Below are 22,951 nucleotides of genomic sequence, written 5' to 3'. Positions count from 1 at the left end.
TGTAATTTTTACGATTTTATTTTTGTGTTACCCACACATTAGGAAATTCTAAACATTTTTTAATATCATATCAAAAATTTCGATCTAGGGGTATATCTTCGGGTATATCGTTCCATAGCTTAATTGGCTAGAGCACCGACACGGTCAGTCGGAGATGCAGGTTCGACCCCGATGGAACGGTCGATTTTTGATATGATAATTAAAAAAAATGTTTTGATTTATAATTTTTTGTATTCATCACATTGACGACTTGAATTACATAAATTAATGTGTATAATAAAATGGCACTGCAGTTTTAAGTAGTTTTATTCTGAGAACAAGTTAATGATCTTATCAATACCATTCGGTACATATTTGTGTCTTAACCATCACGTCAAAACTATATTGTTTATTTGAATGAAACTTGTCATGTTTGGATACATGTCTTAGAAAGGCGTCACAGATAGTTTTGAAGTGAAACTTATTTAGTACAGTTGTGATTTGTAACTCGAGGAAACGAAACAAAAATACATAAATGTACAGAAGAGAGTGAGACCGCTTATAATGAATAAGCGACGAGTTTTGCATCGCGCTTACGACCTTTATCACGAGATAAAAACTATTCTCGATAGAAACTTCCTACGACATTTCAGAAGTTTCACTTCTTCCATGTGTGAATAGCACTTACACTTTTTATATCCCAAAAAATTGTCAATCTCTTCAAATACGAGAATATTAGTACAACATGGCCACCTGTATTACATTAACTAGTATTTAGTTTAATTTACAATCATTATGATACTGTAGCAATACTAAAGTCACATGTATATTTTTTTTTCTCCGATTTGACATTATCAGTAAAAACACCTAAATGAAAGAATAACATCTTCAATGGAAGTACAGCATCAGGGCTTACTTACAATGATAGTTTTACTTAAACACTAATTTTATCAATTACATTTTGATGCTTACAGTGAATTTTTTCTACAATATTTACAATAGTCATATTATGGTATTTTTTATATTTTTAAATTAAATAATCATTAATTTGGCTTTTTTGTTTAAGATACATATTTGATTTGTTTTCGTTGCACACAGAAATATCATAATAATTATATGTTGTATTGTAGTTAGTGAAAAATTCACCTACTTTAGTCAATGCTCACACTTAAACCTTATAATATCTGTAATATCCCACTGCTGGGCATAGGCCTCTTTCCCCATGTAGGAGAAGGATCAGAGCCTGTTACACTACGCTGCTCCAATGCGAGTTGGTGGATATATTCCCTAATATGACGCGAACGATCGCTATCAGCTGTACACGATAACAACCGGGAACAACAGCTTAACGTGCTCTCCGAGTCAAGCGATACCCACAAGGACTAACAACCACACCGGAAATAAATATGTGCATAAGCACAAATATCCGATCCGAGCGAGAATCAAATCCTCGACCGTTGGTGCTTAGGCACCGCCGACATGGCACACACCTTTACAACAGAGTGGTCTTGAAAAGAAGGGTAGACATAAATCGTCTGGAAAGAGCTCTGACTATCGAGCGCCAACACAACAGCCACATTCTGACTTAAAAATAAGTCCACATGGATACAGTCTTATATAAATGTATAAATTTGCATAAAATTAACGGAATAGAAACTTCTCAAGTCACACGGGTCTCTGTTATTTAATTTTTGTTGGCTCAGATGTGATTTTGTAGCTATTTAATTTCGAAAATTGGCTTCATAAACGATTTAATATACTTTCTATAGTGAGCGTAGGTCTATTTTCTATCGTCGCAAGACCGACAGCGGTTGGAGCAGACGTGTCCTGGAGTGGACACCGCGTATTGGCAAACGCAGTGGGACGTCCTCCCGTCCGTTGGACCAACAATCTACGTAAGATAGCCAGTGGTGGCTGGATGAGAGTTACGGAAAACTGGGATGTTTTGCGAATATGGGCAGGCATATGTCCAGCAGTTAACTGCGATACGCTGAAGTGAAAGATGAATGATACTAAATGAACGAAAATATTCGCGCGTTTTAGTTTTTCTTCAATAACTTTATATTAGAAAGTTGATTTTTCATTAACTTATAGTCAGTAAAATATATTAATTTAATTTGGATATAAATATATTTTAATTTGTAATATACATATCATATTTTATACAATTCCTGAGTGGCACGCAGTTGATTTTTTTTATTAACAATCTTAAAACGGAATGCGCTAACTATGGAAGCAAAGGAAATCTATTCGTTATACGATTTAAAACATTTAAAAAATCTTCCAAACTGGTTAAATAATGGTAATAATTTTCCAAAAAGAATGCATTTTAGACCTTTTGGGTATTACAATATTCTTCTTTGTAATAGTTATTAAATATATAAAAGTATCATTTTGTTAAGTTGGAATCAATCGACTATTAAAATTTTAGTATTATCCGTACATTCTTTCGAATTATCTTTTACACTAGCATTTTTATAATTTGCAGTATCCTCGAAAACTGAATTAACTTATTTTTCATATTGCTTAAAAATAAATACAAGTCTTAAATATTAATAAGTCTTTATCAAATGATCTGACACATACGGTAACGCGTTTTGTTCTTTTCTTTCGTTCTTCTTATGTAAGGGACAACTCTTCTGTTTGACACCAGTCTCAGATTTATTATGGATAGGCTTATACTGAGCTGATATCGATACACTTTTTTTATTATACGTATTTCTTTGGCAACTTGCTTTAATTTTATCATCTAGGTTAGGAACTGTTCGAGAATGTTCGTTCACTGTTTTTACGTTTGGTTCATTGATTTCCAACTGGCTGTGGTGAAGGCAGGTCGATGTTATCTGTAAACATTCAATAAATTTTAACACTTCTGATTTTTTTGGACTTAACGCAATTGTCATTTTGATATACCTAAAATTTCGGCGATAGTACAGATTTCATGGTTACGAGTGACTCCCGTTACCATGGAGTCTGCAACGTGATTGTGAATACTTATAAACTTATCTTAAATATTTATTTTGTGGGTTTTAATAATATTGTGGAGTAATTTCGAATCATTATGGAAACTAAGATTTTAGAGTTAATTAATTCTAGTCTAAAATTCCTTAACACTAAATTTCATAGAAATATTATATTTATTCGTTTTTTTTTTTTATTTCATAGAAAAAAAACCGACTGCAATATTACATAGACAAGTAATAAGACGAAAAATTAGTCAAGTAAATGCGCGCTATCAAAGATTATTCAAAAAGTAGTTATGAGATCTCGATCAAATTTAAATGCAACCACAAAATATTACACATTAAAAAAAATCGGTTTATTCGGTAAAAACTTGCGAAGTAACATACATAAAATAAAATTAGGTAGAGAAGAGGGGTCTACCTACCGCTGCCGTATGCGAGAGAGAAAGGGAAGGCGACAGATTGGTGCCATAACGCGTTACATAACGAAGTGGTTAACCCTTTCATAAGAAGTTGTAATTTCAAAAAAAATAATAATACTCTTTATTGTACACCATTAAAAAAAACAACAGAGAAAAAAAAACATAAAACGAAAGATGTACAAAGGCGGTCTTATCGCTGAAAGAGCGATCTCTTCCAGACAACCTTTGGGTATAGGACACGAAATAGAAACTGCAGTTAGGAAGTAAACAAACGATTGGTGTGCAATTAGAATACTCGAACAAAGTACTAATAGACAATATATAATAATAATAAACATACATAACACTTACATATATAAAATACACATATTATATATATATACACATAGTAAATATATATTATATCATACAAAGACGATATAGGCGATCATGACGTGCTTAGTGACAAATAATGTAGTAAATAGAAAAATACAGTTGAATGTAGGTTCTCCTCCTTGTTTGCAAGTCTGTCAGTGAGAGCAGTCGGGAGGGTCATACCAGCGGCGCCCGAGCGTATCTGGCGGCGCGCCCCTGCAGCTCGGAGCGCAGGCGCCACGCGGCCGCCGCCCGCGCCCCGCCACCTGTCAGTGAGAGCAGTCGGGAGGGTCATACCAGCGGCGCCCGAGCGTATCTGGCGGCGCGCCCCTGCAGCTCGGAGCGCAGGCGCCACGCGGCCGCCGCCGCCCGCCGGCGCTGCGCCGCCGCCGCGCCTCCGCCTGCCCCCTGCCATCTGACAACACCGACGTAACAATTAGCAGCATTCACCCAGTAACATCCCATTGGCCATAGGCCTCTTTCTCCATATAGGAGAAGGATTGGAGCTTAATCCACCACGCTATTCTTCTGCGGATTGACGGATATCAAAAATAGCTTTATTCAAATAGGCTACAAGAGCACTTTCGAATCGTCATTTTACAAATTAAAACTTTATTCTATTACGTTGCCTATTATGAGTGACGATCGCTATCAGGTATCTATGATAACAACCGGGACCGACGGCTTAATGTGTTCTCCGACGCGCGTTGGGGAAACCCACAAGGACAAACATCAACCCGGAAAAAATATTTGTACAGATACGTATTGGAGTGGATATCGAACCCACAAACCGTCGGTGTCTTAGCTAACTAGACGCACCACTACACCAGAGCGAATGTTGATTACACATTAACGTAAATATTAGTTTTTATAAACCTAGATAATATTGATAAATACTAAATAAGAAAATTTAAATATTGATTAAGAACTGTTTTAAAATACTTTTAGAACCAATAGTAGTATTATTGGGACATGATTTATATATAAAGCAGAGTGTGAGTATAAGTATCCGAATTCCGTGTCTACTTATTTATTTATTTATTTATTTATTCGAAAACCAACAGCGTTACAATTCGTATATATATGACATTTAACACAATACTAACAATAATAAGGCCAGTAATAGGTTTTCCTCTCTATACATCTTAGTACTGTTACAAAAGGGCAGTATTAAGAGCTGATATTAAAACGACTTAAAAAATAAAACAAAATTAAGTTAATAAGATAGCCACGTAAATGATAGTAACATAAAAGATACATGACCCATCACACTAAGCATCAAAGACTAACAACAAGACGTAGAATAAGTACAGTGAGTCCAAACGTATACAAATAGCCAATGTAACATAATTTTTATATATACTTAACAACAGACATTGCAATTCCATTCATCTGTATAGATAACAAAACTTTGTAGTATATAACAAACACAACAACATCTACATGCAGACTTATAACTTGTATGTAGCTATTACATTTATTTCGTTTATAATGATTGCATATGAGATTCCTAATTTACTCTTTTAAAATTTTTATTAAACTTTTTTTTAATTGAGATTTCGAGTTTACGAAAATATCCATATCCTTACACATCTCATTAAACAGACGCGGCAGTCTAGACAGAACAGAGTTGGCTGAGTAATTGGTACTACATTTGGTCACATATAGGAGTGGTGTATGTCGGGTACGACGCTTGGGTGCACAATATGATATTGCTCCTACAGGCTCGGGACAATCCACGCGGCCGTGGACAATGTCATACAATAAAGAAAGACTAAGCATTTTGCGACGTTCCTCCAGTGTTAGAAGATTATTTAGGTGACAATTCTCAGAATAAGATAGGGACGGTTGTCGACTTCGGTACAGAATGTGTTTGATAAATTTTTTTTGGACCCTTTCAAGACGATCAATATAAATTTTATATTGTGGGGACCAGATAGGACACGCATACTCGAGAACACTTCGTACATACGAGATATAAACAGTTATAATCGCATTCATGTCATCAAAAGGCCTACATGCGCGCAGAACGAATCCTAGATTTTTTAAAGCTTTTTGCGTGATTATTGAGTTGTGAAGCGAGTATGTCATTTTACTATCAAAATACACACCAAGGTCCCTTATTTATTATATTATATTATTTATATTTACACAATACACACACACGGTCGTCTGTTCCTAAAGTAAGCAACTTAATGCTTGTGTTATAGGTAACAGCCGACTGGTATATAGCTACATATTTTTTTTTTTTTTCGGTAAACATACTTATAAATAATACATATATAAATATATAAATAAATATTTATATTACACCCAGACTCGGGGTGGGAATCGAACCCACAACCCTCGGAGCAGAAAGCAGGGTCACTACAAACTGCGCCATCGGGCTAGTCAAATGTATGTGGTATAGTATGTGGTTAGTACGATCAATTATTTTACCATCAAAATGATAAAAGAAATTTATAGGATTCAATTTACGCGTGAACGTTATGCACTGGCATTTTTCAATGTTGACATTTATCTTATTATGTGCGTAGTACGCATAAAGTGAATTCAAATCCGATTGCAAACGATAGCAATCTTCCAGGCTTTTTATTTTTATGTATACTTTTTTATCATCGGCATACATCAGATTTTTGGAATGCTTTAAGCAGGCCGATATGTCAAATAGGTAGGAGTTATACAATAGAGGTCCCAAGTGCGATCCCTGAGGGACACCTGTAGGTATTTTAATGAAATTAAATTTGAAACCACCTACTACGACTGCCTGTGAACGATTAGTAAGATAGGATTTTATCACCTTAGCAAATCCCCATGTATTCCCAACCTCTGTAGTTTGTATAGAAGTATCTCGTGATCCACACGGTCGAAAGCCTTCTCGAAATCGGTGTAGATAACATCCACTTGACCGCCCTTCTCCATATTAGATAGTACAAATTCCGAAAAACATGTAAGATTGGTGATCGTCGAACGTCTTTTGAGAAATCCATGTTGGTTATTAGGTATGCTTTTAACGATGACGGGATATATAGCATCATATACACATTTTTCGAATATTTTACCTATTGTATTTAGTATAGATATACCTCTGTAATTCTTGATTTCTACCTTAGAGCCTTTTTTGTGAATAGGAACTATATGTGCTTTTTTCCAAACACTGGGAAATACGCCTTCTTTTAGAGATTTATTAAATACTAGCTGTGCCCGCGGCTTCGCCCGCGTTGAAATCAGTGTGTCACAAAGTTTTCCCGGCAAACTTCCAGTGAAACTCTCATCGAAATCGGCTTAGCCGATCCGTAAACCTTCCCCTTGAAGCCATCTCCCCATTGGTGAAACCGCATAAAAATCCGTTCAGTAGATTTTGAGGGAATCGATCACATACACTTTTGGGGACTTGGTTTTATAATACACTAACTGTTGCCCGCGACTACGTCCGCTTGGTTATGAAGACATGCATTACTATTAAGATGTTTAACGCAAATTATTTTTTCATTTCAGTCACTTGAAATGCTTATCACACTGAGTAACTTTTTGCAAGGCACAATTTAGTATAATTTAATAGTCATTTTTATAAAACCTCTCTATACACCACATTTTTAGTTTTATTTTCAGGCTTCAGTATAAATAACCTATCAGGCGAACTTATAGCTGCTGTATATGTTTCATACAAACTATCAACCCCAATTAAACCCCCTTAGCGGTGGAATATCGCAAAATCCGTCCTTAGCGGACGTCTACTAACTATAATCTACCTCCCTGCCAAATTTCATCTTTGTTCATCCTAGATAAATGGACCATCCAGCGGTTTTTGAGTTCTCGTGATGAGTGAGTTAGTGACCTTTCTCTTATATATATATATATATAGATTACGATGCATTATTTGGACACCTCCTCACCATCTATAGAACATACATTTTAAATTTCGAGTCTCTTACTTCAAAAACATAGGACTTTCATACAAACTTCCAACCCCCGTTTTATCCCCTTAGGGGTCGAGTTTCGTAAAATCTGTTCTTAGCGGATGTCTACGTCCTATAAGAAACCTACTTGCCAAATTTCAAGTTTGTAGCTGTTATAGTTTCGGAGATTTCGTGATGAGTGAGTCAACCTCCCATCCCCTGTTTACACCCCAAAAGCAAGTTGATTTCTAAAGATACATTATGTGGACACCTTTTCACCATATAAAGAGCATACATTTTAAATTTTTAGTCTCTTACTTTAAAAACATCGGACTTTCATACAAACTTCCAACCCCCGTTTTATGTCCTTAGGGGTCGAGTTTCATAAAATCCGTTCTTAGCGAATGTCTATGCCTATAACGAACCTACTTGCCAAATTTCAACTTTGTAGCTGTTATAGTTCGGAGATTTCGTAATGAGTGAGTCAACCTACCATCCCCCGTTATAACCCCAAAAGGGAGTTGATTTCTAAAGTTACATTATTTGGACATCTTCTCACCATCTATAAAGTATAGATTTTAAATTTCAAGTCTCTTACTTTAAAAACATAGGACTTTCATACAAACTTGCAACCCCCGTTTTACCCCCTTAGGGGTCGAGTTTCGTAAAATCCGTTTTTAGCGGATGTCTACGTCCTATAAGGAGCCTATCTGCCAAATTTCAAGTTTTTAGGTGTTATAGTTTCGGAGATTTCGTGATGAGTGAGTGACCTTTCGCTTTTATATATATTATAGATATAGATAAAAGTAATTGGGGCTGATAGTTGTTTAGCACACTCACGCCAAAACAGTGAAGGTATACCATCGCTGCCTGCTCCTTTGTTAATATCTAATTGTAATAAAGACTTTTCTACTGTGTTTTTATCAATGTGCAGCTTTGAAATCGAGTCCAACGCAGGCGTATGTCCTTCATCGCTTAAAGCAAAATTTGTGACTGAACCAGTGCCAAAAACACCCCGGAAGAATACACTGAAAGCCTCACAAATAGATTGTCCATCCACATATTTCCTATTATTGTAAGTCATTATTTTTGGATAATTAGAGCTACCACGAATAGATTTTATGTATGACCAAAATGCTTTTGAATTTTCTTTTATAGAGTTTTGTATGTTATTAATATATCTATCATAACATAAACGTTGTACTTCCTTTTGTCTATGACGCAGTATACAGAACTCATTGTAATCACGATAGTTATTAAATTTTTTCCATAGCTTATGTGCCTTTGATTTTTCCTTAATTATATTTATCAACGCTGAGCTATACCAGACAGGATATTTACGTTTAGTGCCGTTTCGCTTTGAAAATGGTATATATTTAGAAATAGATTCGTTTATACAGAAGTAAGAGTTATCGAGCATACCGTCTATTGTGTTTGAATTCAGTATAGTTTCCCAATGCAATTCGCTAAGATATTTGTTTAAGCTATCATAGTTGCCTTTTCTATAATTAAGTCTAGGTTCCGTGGATTCAACGAGTGGAGTTATATTCAGGTCCAAAATATCAATCGTAAAGGGTGGGTGAGCTTTATCCATATTTGAAAGGGGATGTGTACATTCCGTCACTTTCAAAGGCCGATTAGAAAAGGCTAGGTCCAAAGTATTTCCCGCATAGTTCCTTAATAAGTTGTATTGTTTCATGCCCAAAAACGTTAGATTTTCAATTAGATCAATACTCGAATTTTGCACTTCAGTAGTAGAAAGTTTTAAGTACCTGGGACCGCAATAATTCCATGCTACGCACGGAAGATTAAAATCTCCAATTAATAAATAATTATTAGAGTTATTTAACTTGTATAAACTTTCCATCATTTTTACCAAAATATTTATGTTAGAGGGTAAGCGAGCGGGATCGGGCGGTAAGTAGACAGTGATTATTTGTAAATCAGCGGTGGCCGAAAGGACACGCGCAGGTATGGTTATTATTATAACTTCCATGCCAGAATAGTCATCCACTACCACACCATCTACATCCAGAATATTGTCATTTTTTCATACTAAATGGCCCCCAGTAGAATTTTCTTCTATGGAACAGGCACAAACGTCTAGACAACGACAAATATCTATATGATCAGCAATAGTTTCTTTTTTTGAGTGGATATGGAACCGTAAGCTCAATAGCCAGTGCTGTGACAATTGTGTCAACTTGTCGTCATTGGTTAGTTTAGTTCAATACCTAGTAAGAAGCTGCAGTAGTCTAGCCCTTTGTCCTGCACTCCTTAATATGAGACACGCAGCTCGTAGCGACGGCAACGCTCCTCGTTCACCATCTTTGTCCAAGGACAGTCGTATCGCTGATGTGTGGTACGCTAGTGACAGCGGCCAGAGACCTGGAAGGAAAGTTAAAATTTGCATCTATCTAAAACATACATTTTTTTTAAAGTAAGAGAACATTATACTAAATCCACTTTTGTATTTATTCTGTATGAAGCATTTATTTGTTTCTCGATATATTAAAAAAAGGGGATTGAAATGTAGGTAATTGTGTAACACATAGTTATTTGGACTTTAACTGTTTACTGAAAATATTTATAGCTTATTTTAATGATTTATCCATATCATATTGCATCACATATCATTGCACTTCAAATAATTAAAAAGAAAAAGTAAATATATTTTTACTATATATTATAGAAGTCCTTAATCTTATATATAAAATTCTCGTATCACAATGTTAGTTAAAATACTCCTCTGAAACGGGTGGACCGATTTTTCTGAATTTTTTTGTGCATATTGGGTAGGTCTGAGAAACGGCCAACATCTATTTTTCATACCCCTAAGTTATAAGGGTGGGGAGGATTAAGCAGCTATTATCATATATAGAAATCTGTAAAGAGTCTTTTACCTCTTCCTTTCAACCAATTTCCGTAAAGATGATAATGCTCCCAATTCTTGGGCTCTAATTCCAAGAGCCTGTCTAAAGTAGGCCTTTTTTCATCCTCGGGAATGATGTGCAGCAATTCTAAATGTGCTTGTACAAAACGAGGCTCCAGAGATATGCACCTTTCCAGCATTTTCAATGATTCCGCTATTCGGTTCTTTTTCCTGAAACAAGAAGATTTTAGATAAATGCCTTTTTACGAGCGAATTCATTAATTACGTTGATCCTGTTATAAATAATTTAAGATCCAACATAAAAATTGGGTATTAAATTATCGAAATTTTCTGGTCGTAAATTACACACGCTAAACCACTGGAAGACAAACATTTCTTCTGATATTATCTCTGAGCGCATATATTTGCAGCACGAGTTTATTAGATAGGTCTAGACAGTGAAATTGTAAAATAGCACAGCTTCGTAGGTACAGTAAGAAGATAAAAAATAGAAAAATCAGTCAACATTATGTATATATTTTCAGATAGTATTTTCTTTTATTAAAAATTATATATTTCTTTAATTATAACTAAAAGTTTATTGAATCAATAAAGATTTAGATTACGCTTATTAATTACTCTTGCAATTATAACATTCATAACTTTTAGTTAAATTTAAAACACCCTTCTACTTTGTATATCGACGGGTGCAAAGTAAAAAAAGTTAACTACAATTTTGAGAATTTTTTTTTATTGCAGCAACTAACTAAAAACTTTATATTTTACAACATGGCAAAATAAAAAATACAAATATCACCTCATTTCTTGTACTTTTGTCAAGTAAAAGAAGACAACTACTGCTGTTTTGTAAAATAACACGACGTACATGCGTTCAACTACCACCTGGCCGCTTTTACGCAGTCCGCACGGGGGGCGCACGTTCATTCCTATTGTGTCATCAGTCAGATGTCATGTGCTTCGCCGGCCGGCAACAATGTTTGTTTGTTTTGGTTTTTTACGTATTAAGGTTTGTGTGAAAGTGTTATCATAATAATAAACCATTTGAATAGATCACAATAGACATGGAAAGACGTTTTTGGAAATTTTTGGAATTGGAAAAGTCATACTTATAAATATATGAAACATCTTTATTGAACCCAGATTTATTAATTCCTATGCAGAAACGACCAAGTGGTAGTTAACTCAGTTGTCATATTTTTAACCCTTAATTAGGCGCATGGGGTCACGGCCATTTCAAATTGAAAAATATATATTTTTGAGAGATTTGAGCGCGCCCACGCTCACTCTAGCTTCGTAACTTCCCTCAGGGTACGCAAATCAGTCGCTTCCAGAACATCTAAGCATATGCACTGGTCGCTTTTCTCTAGAGCGCTGACCCCATGCGACCACTTACGTGATTTTTTTTTTGCGGAGGTAAGTTTTTATTTTTATGTTTTTACTTCGTTTATATTCGTAAATTGGTAATTTTTTATATTAGTATATATGTATTTATATACCGGCTATTTAATTTACCTATTTTTGTGTTTATCTGCACAGAATTTTTCTTTTATTTTCAGTTTATTGATTTTTGAAGTGACTAATGATAAGCAGTTATTGGAATGGCTGGAGGTTTCCAACGATGAGCAAGATGTTGCTAGTTCTGCTTCGGAAGACAAATTAGTAAACGGCAACGCTGTGAATAGTTCCCATGATTCTGGTAGTAAAATTGAAGAGTTTGCAGATAGTCAAGTAATATCATCTGAATCATCGGTGGCAAAAGTGATGTCGATTGCAATGAACAACTTTGCACTAGTTATAATTTTGAAAGAGAAGTAGAAATCTGGCTATATTTTGTCATCTTCTGAAGTTATCTGGCATCAACGCAATTGTCATACTCAGATCGAATGCTAATAAGAATATTACACATACAAGACAGATTTTTTTTTTAATTGGCAGCAGCACTTTTAGAAAGTCACTAAAAGCATCGTATTAGCAGCTTTCTGTCCCTGCGTCAACAAAAAAAATGGCTCCGTGAAGCACATAATATAAAAAAGACGGTGCATCAGTCAATATCTAAGCGCGGACGTTGCTCATTGTGTCCTAGGAAGAACGACAAAAAAGTACCAACCAAATGTCATATGTGTTGTAAATTTGTTTCTCAACAACACTTTAGAGTATACTGCGTCGATTGCAGATAAAAATAATCGGCTAATGAGACTGATTATTTTTTTTTAAATAAGCGAATCGGCTAAGCCAAAAATTATGTAGTTTTAGGAGTAGTTAGAAGTTTGTCATTTTTTGTTTAAATTGTAAGTCAGAGCTATATTTGTGTTTATGAAAGTTAAAGATAATAAAGAACACTAATATTTTATATAATCCAATCTTTGTTTTATTTATTTCATACACTCCCTTTTCAACCTTGTTTTTGGGGTCACTCGAGACCCCATGCGACTAATTGTGTGATTTTCTTAATGCGCCTAATTAAGGGTTAAGCACAATGTAGAGGCAGACAACTGCAATATATCGTAAATTAAACATAATTAGATGAAATGAAATATACAATTGTTTTTCTTTCTAAAAAATATAGCAGTGATGAAAATTTCAACAAATTTGGTTTGAAATTGACAAAATGGGAGCACTTATTCCTATTTTGCGCTCTCCTGAAAAGTTGCTGTTTTGTATATAACTCTTTTTACTTTGCACCCGTCGATATTACATGTTTGCATTTGTCATGGGCATATCTGAGTTTGTGTATAATATTAGTCCTTTGTATTGTTGTATTAAATATCTCTTATCGGTCGTGTCCTGCAACCTGTGCAAACACTGTACATCCATTGACGTCAATCTAGTGTACATATACGATCCTTTGTTATCATCACACAGTAAAAGTTATTTGAAATAAAGTAGAACTGTAAGTATTTTAAGGGAGCTAGCGGTCGCTCATTTGATTATCGTATATGTCGAATGTTTGTATAAGATCTTGAGCGTTGACACGATCTACACTGAACTGTATAGGTTATATATCAATGGTGATCTAGGTGTTTGTGATGATGTTGTATATGTAGGATTATAATAAATCTGTAGTTAAATAATCTGTAGGATTATGATAAAAATCTGCTTTGTGAATTTGTGATCAACTTAACTAACGCATTGGATTCCATGTTAAATATATTTGTGGTTAATGTTAGATATAAGTTCTTTATGCATTTAATAAATAAAAACAAATAAATAAATAAAATGTTTCCGGACCCACGACAGAAGTTTACATTCTACTAGGTCCTATTAAATTAAAGCATATATTGGTATTAAATCATTTAGCGAGCTATTTATTATTAAAAATGATTTTAAACCGTTATTTTTTTAAAATTAATCTTTTGTGACCGTAATCATGACAAAAATGTGATTATGCCAAAACATTAAATCTCAAAAATGTTGTCAAAGACGTAATGTAATAACAATACACCTACCTATACAGTTTAGCTAAATTGTAATGTGCATTGACGTGATCACGATTATATTTCAGCGCTTGAAGGAAGTGATGCTCTGCTCGACCAGATGCTAACACCAGAGTTCCCAGATTATTGTGAGCGCTGGCGTAGCTCGGCCATAATCTGTAAATATCACAATATCACAAATCATTACACACTAGCTGTGACCCGCAATTTTACACGTGTTAATTCAAGAAAAAAAAACCTTTCTCTGTAAATGGGCTATCCAACACAAAAATATTTTTTCAATTTTTTTGTGTTATTTTTTTTTCTTTTTTGTATAATACCCACACAAGGGAATTATAAAGTTTTAAGTTAAGAACCAGTAGGTACTTAGTGAGATTAGCGCGTTTATACAAATAAACAAACAAAATTTGCAGGTTTATAATATTAGTATAGATTTGGAAAACAAATAAGTACTAATAATAACTGTAAATGAAATATGAAATTGCTACGTCATTCATTACGTTGTAATACACGTCGAAAACATCAAAACGAAAGTTCGAATAATAAATTATACAGCGCCTTATTTATTTGTTGAGCAATAACTTCGTTCATAGAGAAGTGATATAATTACATAGTATGAGGCAAACTCGCTTTCCACTGTCTGTATGCTTAAATCTTTAAAACTACGCAACGGATTTTGATGCGGTTTTCTTAAGTAATAGTGATTTTAGAAGAAGGTTTATATTTCTAATACATGCATAATATAATAGCGGAACACTGATAGTTTTTGTACCAGTGCGAAGCCAGTGCAAGTCGCTAGTTAATTATAAATAAAATGAAAAGTCAGTTAAATTGTTTCTAATATTTGTGTAAACAAAAAAAAATATGCTTTTTTACATTTTTATTACAGTAAATCTCAGAAGATATTTGCGATAGTATCAAATAAAAACATAAAAAATCAACGTTCAATACACATCTAAATAATATTGTAGATTATATTAAATGCTTCACTTACTTCAGAGCTTCCTTGTAATGTTTGATGGCGTTTTCCTGTTGTTCCATGTCTTTTAAAAAATTGGCGAAATTGTAGTGCAGTTTCGCGTTATGTGGTAGGACTGCGAGGTCAGCTCTGCAAATCGATATAAACAATTTCGTTTGAGAATTGAATTAAGACAAAAATATGACCGCTTGTGGAGCTAGTGTAGTTTTAAATCATACTGTAAAAATATATACCTTAAATCGTATAGCTACAATGTTAAAGTTTGTATTATATACAAATTCTATTACTTTCAAATTCCATTCCACTTAAATAGTTTTTTATAAACCATCATCAGAATCTAGTACCTAGTAACTAGTAATAGTATTAGTTGAATGAATGAGTGTGAGGCGGTTGTTTATTTATTTACTTGAGAATGTTCTACTGCTAGGGTTAGTCTATTTGGGTCTATTCTACTGCTATTCTAGGTCAAAGAATCTTCTCTTTTGAGACGAACAATTAAAATGTAATGAGAGGTTGCTATTTTACTTTAATTTCGCAGTTAATGTTTATGTGAATGTTTAAAACGTATAGGGTTTTCAACATAATATCGTCAGCAAGCATAAGCTGAATTTACGGACAAAGTTTGGATATCAACCATTAACTGATAGCAGTTTATGTGCTTGAACTATATACTTTAAAAAAATTGCACCTGAAATATCAGTGGTGCCAGTCTAAATTTGAACCTGCGGTAGGCAGCAATTCACGTGTTCACTTGAACACTTTACTTCATTAACAAGACTCTATAAACCTAGATCTCACCTAAGCAAAGTTTCCCTAGTCCTCCAATCCCGGTTCCTCATATACGTCCTTGCAGCTCCAGCAGCGACAAGTACTGCCACACTCAACACCAGTAACCTTCGACCTCCTGTACCCCTCTGCCAGATCAGCTGCACCCCATATGCCGTGATTACAACCGAGCCGAAACTGTAATAGCAAAATCATGGTGTTACATTGATCACGCGTTGATAAGAGCAGTTTGCGATCCCCCGTCCGCTGAACCGACGATCTACGTAAGATCGCCAGGGAGGCTGGATGAGGATTGCGGAGAACAGAGATGTTTGGTATGAATTTGGAGAGTCCTATATTCAGCAGTGGACTGTAATATGTTGAAGAGACGTTACAATATATTTTGCCTATTATTTCTGTGTAAGCGCACGCTTTTAATTTTATTATGCAATTGTCACTGTCGATTTTGTAACGTGACCATGACGTCTGCAACGTCACTGTAATATTGGGATATAATAAGGATCTTAATTTCGCAAAGTATATTTGATAGTTAATGTATTAAATATGATATGTATATTAATGATAGTTATATTATTAAAGGAATAGTTAATGTATTTAATACTCTTTACATATTGATATCTCAAAAGATGCACGATATATGATTTCCATTGCTCATAATTTCGCTCATAGTACGACATAATAAAAAAAAAATAAATAAATATCAAAAGTCTTAAACTTAACAATGTTAATATATTTTCAAGTAATAAATATCAGAGCATAAAAGTATTCCCCTAATTACTATCGAGGGATAAAAGCAAAAACTTGTTCGCTGAGAGCTATTCGTCTTCATAAAATATCATTATTTTATTCAAGTTGGCGGCGAACACTTTTTAAGAAGGGTTTACAATGTTAGCATTGGGAATCTTAGAAAAGTTTTACGGCTTCATTTGACTCGCTTCAGCCTGTAATATCCCACTGTTGGGCATAGGCCTCTTTTCCCATGCAGGAGAAAGATCAGAGCTTAATTCACCACGCTGCTCCAATGCGAATTGGTGGATATATTCCCTACTATGAGTACCTAACGATCGCTATCAGGTGTACATGATAACAACTGGGATCGACGGCTTAGCGTGCTCACCGAGTCGCGGTTGGAAAACCCACAAGGACTGTACAAACACCTAGACCACGACAAACATCTGTATGGCCAATACAAATGTTTGTCATGTCCGGGTAAAGAACTCACAACCGCCAGCGCAACAGCCACAAAATAGTGCTATGACTTTTGCGCCAACGCGTCATCTTTTTTGCGATGAATAGATATAAATAATGCTTGTATGAAAATAAATACATATATCACACCCAGACTCGAGGCGAGAATCAAACCCACAACACCCAGAGCGGAAAGCAGGGACACTACAAACTACGACAAAGAGCTAGTCAAATATTTTCATATCCATTATATTGTATTCTATTGTATCGTAATCACAAAATAATAATTTACACATAACTTATATGTCTAACGATTTAAAGATAAACTCAAGAATTTTTCCGTACACACAAAATTTTATTTGCAATAGCTCTACTATTAAACAGTTAATAATACGATTTTTTATATAATTGAAAATAAATAATACCTTGGTATATAAAGTACTCGTTCAGCGACCACGAAGCCGACGGTGACCAGCAAATTGGAAGCAGGAAGGTAAGGAATCACCAGAAGCAACAGACCGAAGACCAGAGGTGTGTGTCGTTGAAGCTATAACAAGATTTTTCAAAATTTTTAAAATAATCCAAGTGGAAGAAAAAATGATTCCCGATTCAAAGAGTTAATTGGTACAAGTAATTATTCTTGGTGAATGTATTTTTATGAATTTCTTACCATCGTAGTATGGGTTTCTCGCCATATAAACAATATTAATATAATTGAAGATAATTTAATATTTCTCGAGTCTAAATAAACATTCTAAGCATTTTTGAATATCATATCAAAAATTGACCGTTCCAACGGGGATCGAACCTGCGTCTCCGACTGACCGTGTTGTGACCGTTGTGTCCGAATTCCTAATGTGTAGGTAACACAAAATTAAAATCGTTCTAAATAAACATTTCAAAAAAAAAAAAAAAAATTTTCTACTAACGCTGAATGTATACGCTAATATTTGATAAATCTTTATCATATTATTATGATTGTTAAAGACAGAGAAAATGCTAACTTAATAATGATATATAATATACGTACTATATTATTTTCTACTATAACATAACCTTTAATACACAAAAAAAAAATTAATATGTAATATTTAACGTTAATTTTTTCCCATATTTCATGTTTCATTGCATTATATTGTACATTACGATAAACGGTAAAAGTATTAGCAATAAACATTCTTATTTCATCTGCAAAATACTGTACCAACTATAACATTTTATGCATTACCTCCAGATCCATCAAGCATCTATACGACAGCGCGAGCAGTGCTATTAAAGCAGCGCATGTCATCAAATTCCTGGGATCCCACCCACTGGTAATTAGTGGTATAGAACCCATCTGCCAGTCGTGGCTGAGAGTCCACGGACAGAGGAGCAACCACCAGTTGAATGCTGCTAAATAGCAGAAGGTCATCAGCCTGAAACAGAATGTGTATTTATTTATTAACTAGCTGTGCCCGCGACTTTGTCTGCGTGGAATTCAATAAAATAATTATTATTCAGTACGCAGATATAAAAGTAGCCTAAGTTACTCCTTATTACATCAGCTATCTGCCAGTGAAAGTCCCGTCAAAATCGGTCTAGTCGTTTCAGAGATTAGCCGGAACAAACAGACAGTCAGACAGACAGACAGACAGACAGACAAAAATTGTAAAAAATGTTATTTTGGTATATGTATCGTATATCGTGTATACATCCATATGAAATTAGTAAAAAGCGGTTATTTTAATATTACAAACAGACACTCCAATTTTATTATTTGTATAGATGCACTGTTTTATTGTTAAGTGACAATAAATGGGTTAAAATTGTTTTGAAATTCTATAACAAATTATCGGAGATAAATCTTGATTAAGTGAAAAAAGTAATTACTAGGCCATTACATAATTTTGCAAACATCAAGGTAAACCTTTAAGGATAAATTCATTTCTTTCTTTCTTATCTTTTAAAGAATATTAAAATATTTTAGAAGAAGTCGATTGCTAAGCATTTGTATAATAATGAATCTAACTAGTAATTACCTGATCGTGAACGAAGGATGAAATGCAGGAGGATTGTCTTGTGCGGAGAAAGCTGGTAGGGATCCCTGCAGTAGGGCTAATCTGGCTGCAGCTAAGAGCACGAGGACCAGTAAACCCTTGCCTACTCTACTCCACATATTGTCACTTTTCCAGCGACATTTTGCTGGTGACCTGGATGAATAAAGAATATGTGTGAATATCTTAGATGTTTTAACTTCTTTCCAAAAAATGTAGAATTTTAATGATATGATTGTAGATCCGTAGCTATTCAATCATAGTTTATTAGTTGTTTTTTTAGAAAGGAATGGTCATTCCAATCATATAATCTTTAACTAAGGACGAAATGTTTTAGCAGTGGTACAGACACCATTTTTTTTAAACATAATAATGCAATACACACACGGTCGTTCCTAAGGTAAGCAACTTAATGCTTGTAAATAATACATATATAAATTTGTATATTACACCCAGACTCGGGGTGGGAATCGAACCCACAACCCCCAGAGCAGAAAGCAGGGTCACTACAAAGTGCGCCAACGTGTACTCAGACAACAGTTTACCTTGTTCTTGAATTCCAACTACGATATATATCAAAAATCAAGTTGAATAGAAGTGCAGTGAGCCCAGTTTCCTTCGCCAGCATGCTTAGAGCAGCTAGAACCACGCTTGACCACACTCGCCTCCTACTCGAGGACCTAAAATAAAAGATAAATAATATTATCGCTCAAATCGACGTAAACAAGATTCCGTGACATAATATTCTACTTTGTAATACAATTACTGGGAATTCACAACGATTTGCGAGGCGTGATATCGTGCGTCAGCAAAGTTTCTGAATCGTCGTCCCTAACATTCTTTCAAAAGTTTCTGAAACAGGGACAAAGTCGCTAACGATATTATGGAAGTAATCGCAAGTGCGAGAACTATTTGCACGACATCAAAAACCTATTTGCATGCTTCGGTTAGACAAGTCCAGGGAATTATTTGAAAATAGATATTATATTGCCTAGCATTTCTCTTGTTAAAGTTAGTTACTATCTATACTAATACATAAAATTGTAGTGTCTGTTTGTAGTATTAAAATAACCGCTTTTTAGTAAATACATATGAATGTATATACATACACCAGAATATACCCGAGTACATATACCAGAAGAATATTTTTAAAATTTTTGTCTGTCTGTCTGTTTGTTTCGGCTAATCTCTGAAACAGCTGGACTGATTTTGACCGGACTGACTGGCATATAGCTGATGTAATAAGGAGTAACTTAGGCTACTTTTATTTTAGAAACGTATTTATTATATAACTCTGTGAACTGAATAATAATAATAACGTTTTTGTTAAATTTCATGCAGACGAAGTCGCGGGCACAGCTAGTAATATTATAAAATTGAAGAGCTTGTTAGTTTGAACAGAAACTACTGTTTCAAATTGAAAAATTGTTTTTGTGTTAGGTATTCCATTTACAGAGGAAGGCTATATAATATTTTATTATATTTTTCAAATAAAGGCGAGATAAATAACAATATTATTAACGAGAAAGTAACTAACTAGTTGACATCGTGATTGCTATTTAAGTAATAGTCGATAAAAGCAAACTCCTCGGTTAATGAGAACAACCCAAACGTGCACAAGCATTTTGGATATCCATCAAATCAATTTTAGAGAAAAATCTTAATGACCCAGCGGCAAGATACTTACAAATTCTATAGGAAGTAGTTTTGTCTGTCTGTCGTCAGTCAATGTATCATATGATCATATGATCGTGTCATCAATGTCATCATATGATCGTATGAGAGCTACGGCTTTGGACTACGGCGGATGGAGATTGCTAAAATAGTATATAGTGAAAAGTCAAGAGTGGTACTTCTATATTATATTCTTAAAGATTTTACTTACAGAGAGATCTTCGAAACAAAACTCTTCAATTAAATTATACCGAATATATGCATGGATAGTTTAATTATACCGAATATATGTATAGAAAGGTTTTTTAAAACTAATACCATCACACACACACAGACATACACACACACACACACACAGACAGACACTCACACACACACACACACACACACACACACACACACAAGCGCGCGGGCGCCACACACACACAGACGCCCACACACACGCACACGCCCACGCACACACACGTCAGCCTATCACAGCCTACTGCTGATTTGAATTTATCAATTACTTTGTGCAATATAAGAGAGTTTGAAAATTATTTAATTAAAAAAGTGTAATATGCGTTTCGAAGAATCGTGAATAGAAAAGATAAAAGATCGCGCTTTTAATCAAAGAAAAACATTCAAAATCTATTTTCCGTGCGCCGTTTTTGTAGTTCGTCCGGTCTTTCGAGTTTTATGCTATAGTGATCATTTATCATCAGATGACCCACTTCTTTGTTTAGTGGCTATTTCAATAGAAGCGCAATTTTCTTTCTCCTTCACATCTGAACTCCAATGCAGTATTACAAGTAACTTTGTCAAAAAATAACCAAATCGTTCTCAAAATTTACGCTTTGCAGCACATTGTTCCATTTATTCAAAACCACTTACCCATGATACAGTAACAGTGATAGAAGGAAGAACACGCACGCTAACACATCCGCGCGACCAACCACACCGGCAACCTAAAACAAAAAAAAAAAAACAAAGTAGTATTAAGACTATCTTAGCTTCAACTTTTAACATCCCACTACTGGGCATAGAATCTTTCTCCGTGTAGGAGAAGGATTGGAGCTTAATCCACCATGCTGCTCCACTGCGGGTTGGCGGATTAAGACTGTATTTAAGTTTAACGTTTAAGAACCAACGCCTTAAACCCGATGACACAAAATACATAAATTTACGCCAGCATTTAAAGTAATTCAAAAATAGATAATATTACTGTGGACTTAATAGTAAAAAGTTCTAAGTTCAAATCTTTTATCTATAGATAATAAATGTTTAGAAGTCCTGAACAAATCGAAGCCAAATATCATTAAATTAGGTACACCTCTTTGCATAAACATATAATATAAGACTTACGTAAACCTCAGATTACAAAATAATTATTTTTAAATAAAGTAACATTATTTTTTTCATAAATCAAATGTATTATTTTGGATCTTCTTTATGATACTCTTAACAACAATTTAATTTCAGAAACATGAACCATTTTGTTGAACTGTCTAAGGGCGAGTTTCACCAAATGTGGACAAAGTTTATCCTGCGAATAAGTTAGGATTAGACATTAACAGCAGGAGGTAGAATAGACCATTAGATCTTGTTTTGCCTCAATAAACAAACTACAAGTGTTCGATTCATATTTGCGGATAAAAATATCTCATAAATACAGTGGAATTCGATGGTGTTAATAAATAATGTGTAAATACGCTGTGTAGTTACGGCATTAAGAATAAAGCCACCCCCTCTCTTCCTGTTGGTGTCGTAAGAGGCGACTAAGGGATAACACAGTTCCACTACCACTTTGGAACTTAAAAAGCCGACCGATGGCGGGATAACCATCCAACTGCTGGGTTTAAAATACACAGACCGAAGACGGGCAGCAGCGTCTTCAGTGTGACAAAGCCAGCCCTGCGAAACACATGAGTTCACGTTATTTTTGGCGTAAACTTGTGGAGGCCTATGTCCAGCAGTGGATTGTATAGGCTGTAATGATGATGATGATGATTGTGCTTGTCGTGCGAATCTATCTAAATTTGATTGAATCTGGCAAATCTTTTTTGAGTTACCCTAATAATTCGTATTTAATTGTTTGATTTAGAGCTAAAGACGGTTTTTTCGATTTCAAGCAAACACAATTACTTAATCTGTATAGATAAAAATGAATGTTGCTAAGCGAACTCGAGAATGGCTCGACCAATTCGCCTAATTTATTTTTCTGTATGTTCCTTAAGGTCCATGGAAGGTTTTAATACTAAAAACAAAAATTGCGTGGACAAATTTAATTTTTACTATTAACCATTGACAGAACGAAGTCTGTCCGGGCAGCTAGTATCTTAATATATACAAAATAGCGCGTAGT

The 22,951-nt window shown here is 34.6% G+C and overlaps 1 protein-coding gene across 1 annotated transcript; it reads right to left on the bottom strand.

Annotated features, from left to right (window-relative positions):
* Positions 1–2,524: 2,524 nt before the first annotated feature.
* On the bottom strand, positions 2,525–22,081 carry LOC123670469 (protein O-mannosyl-transferase TMTC1-like). Its single transcript, XM_045603963.1, has 14 exons — positions 22,046–22,081; positions 21,481–21,554; positions 19,492–19,613; positions 18,919–19,108; positions 18,126–18,315; positions 17,323–17,444; positions 15,722–15,886; positions 14,939–15,052; positions 13,957–14,100; positions 10,521–10,720; positions 9,852–10,005; positions 8,458–8,684; positions 3,902–3,984; positions 2,525–2,822 (listed from the first exon to the last, which is right to left on the bottom strand). Exons 1-14 carry the CDS (start codon positions 22,079–22,081, stop codon positions 2,532–2,534), a joined length of 2,112 nt encoding a protein of 703 aa, XP_045459919.1. The 3' UTR covers positions 2,525–2,531.
* Between the last annotated feature and the right edge of the window lie 870 nt (positions 22,082–22,951).

This window comes from Melitaea cinxia, chromosome 4, assembly GCF_905220565.1.
Source record: "Melitaea cinxia chromosome 4, ilMelCinx1.1, whole genome shotgun sequence".
NCBI lineage: Eukaryota > Metazoa > Arthropoda > Insecta > Lepidoptera > Nymphalidae > Melitaea > Melitaea cinxia.
This window is presented reverse-complemented; position numbering and strand designations above follow the sequence as displayed.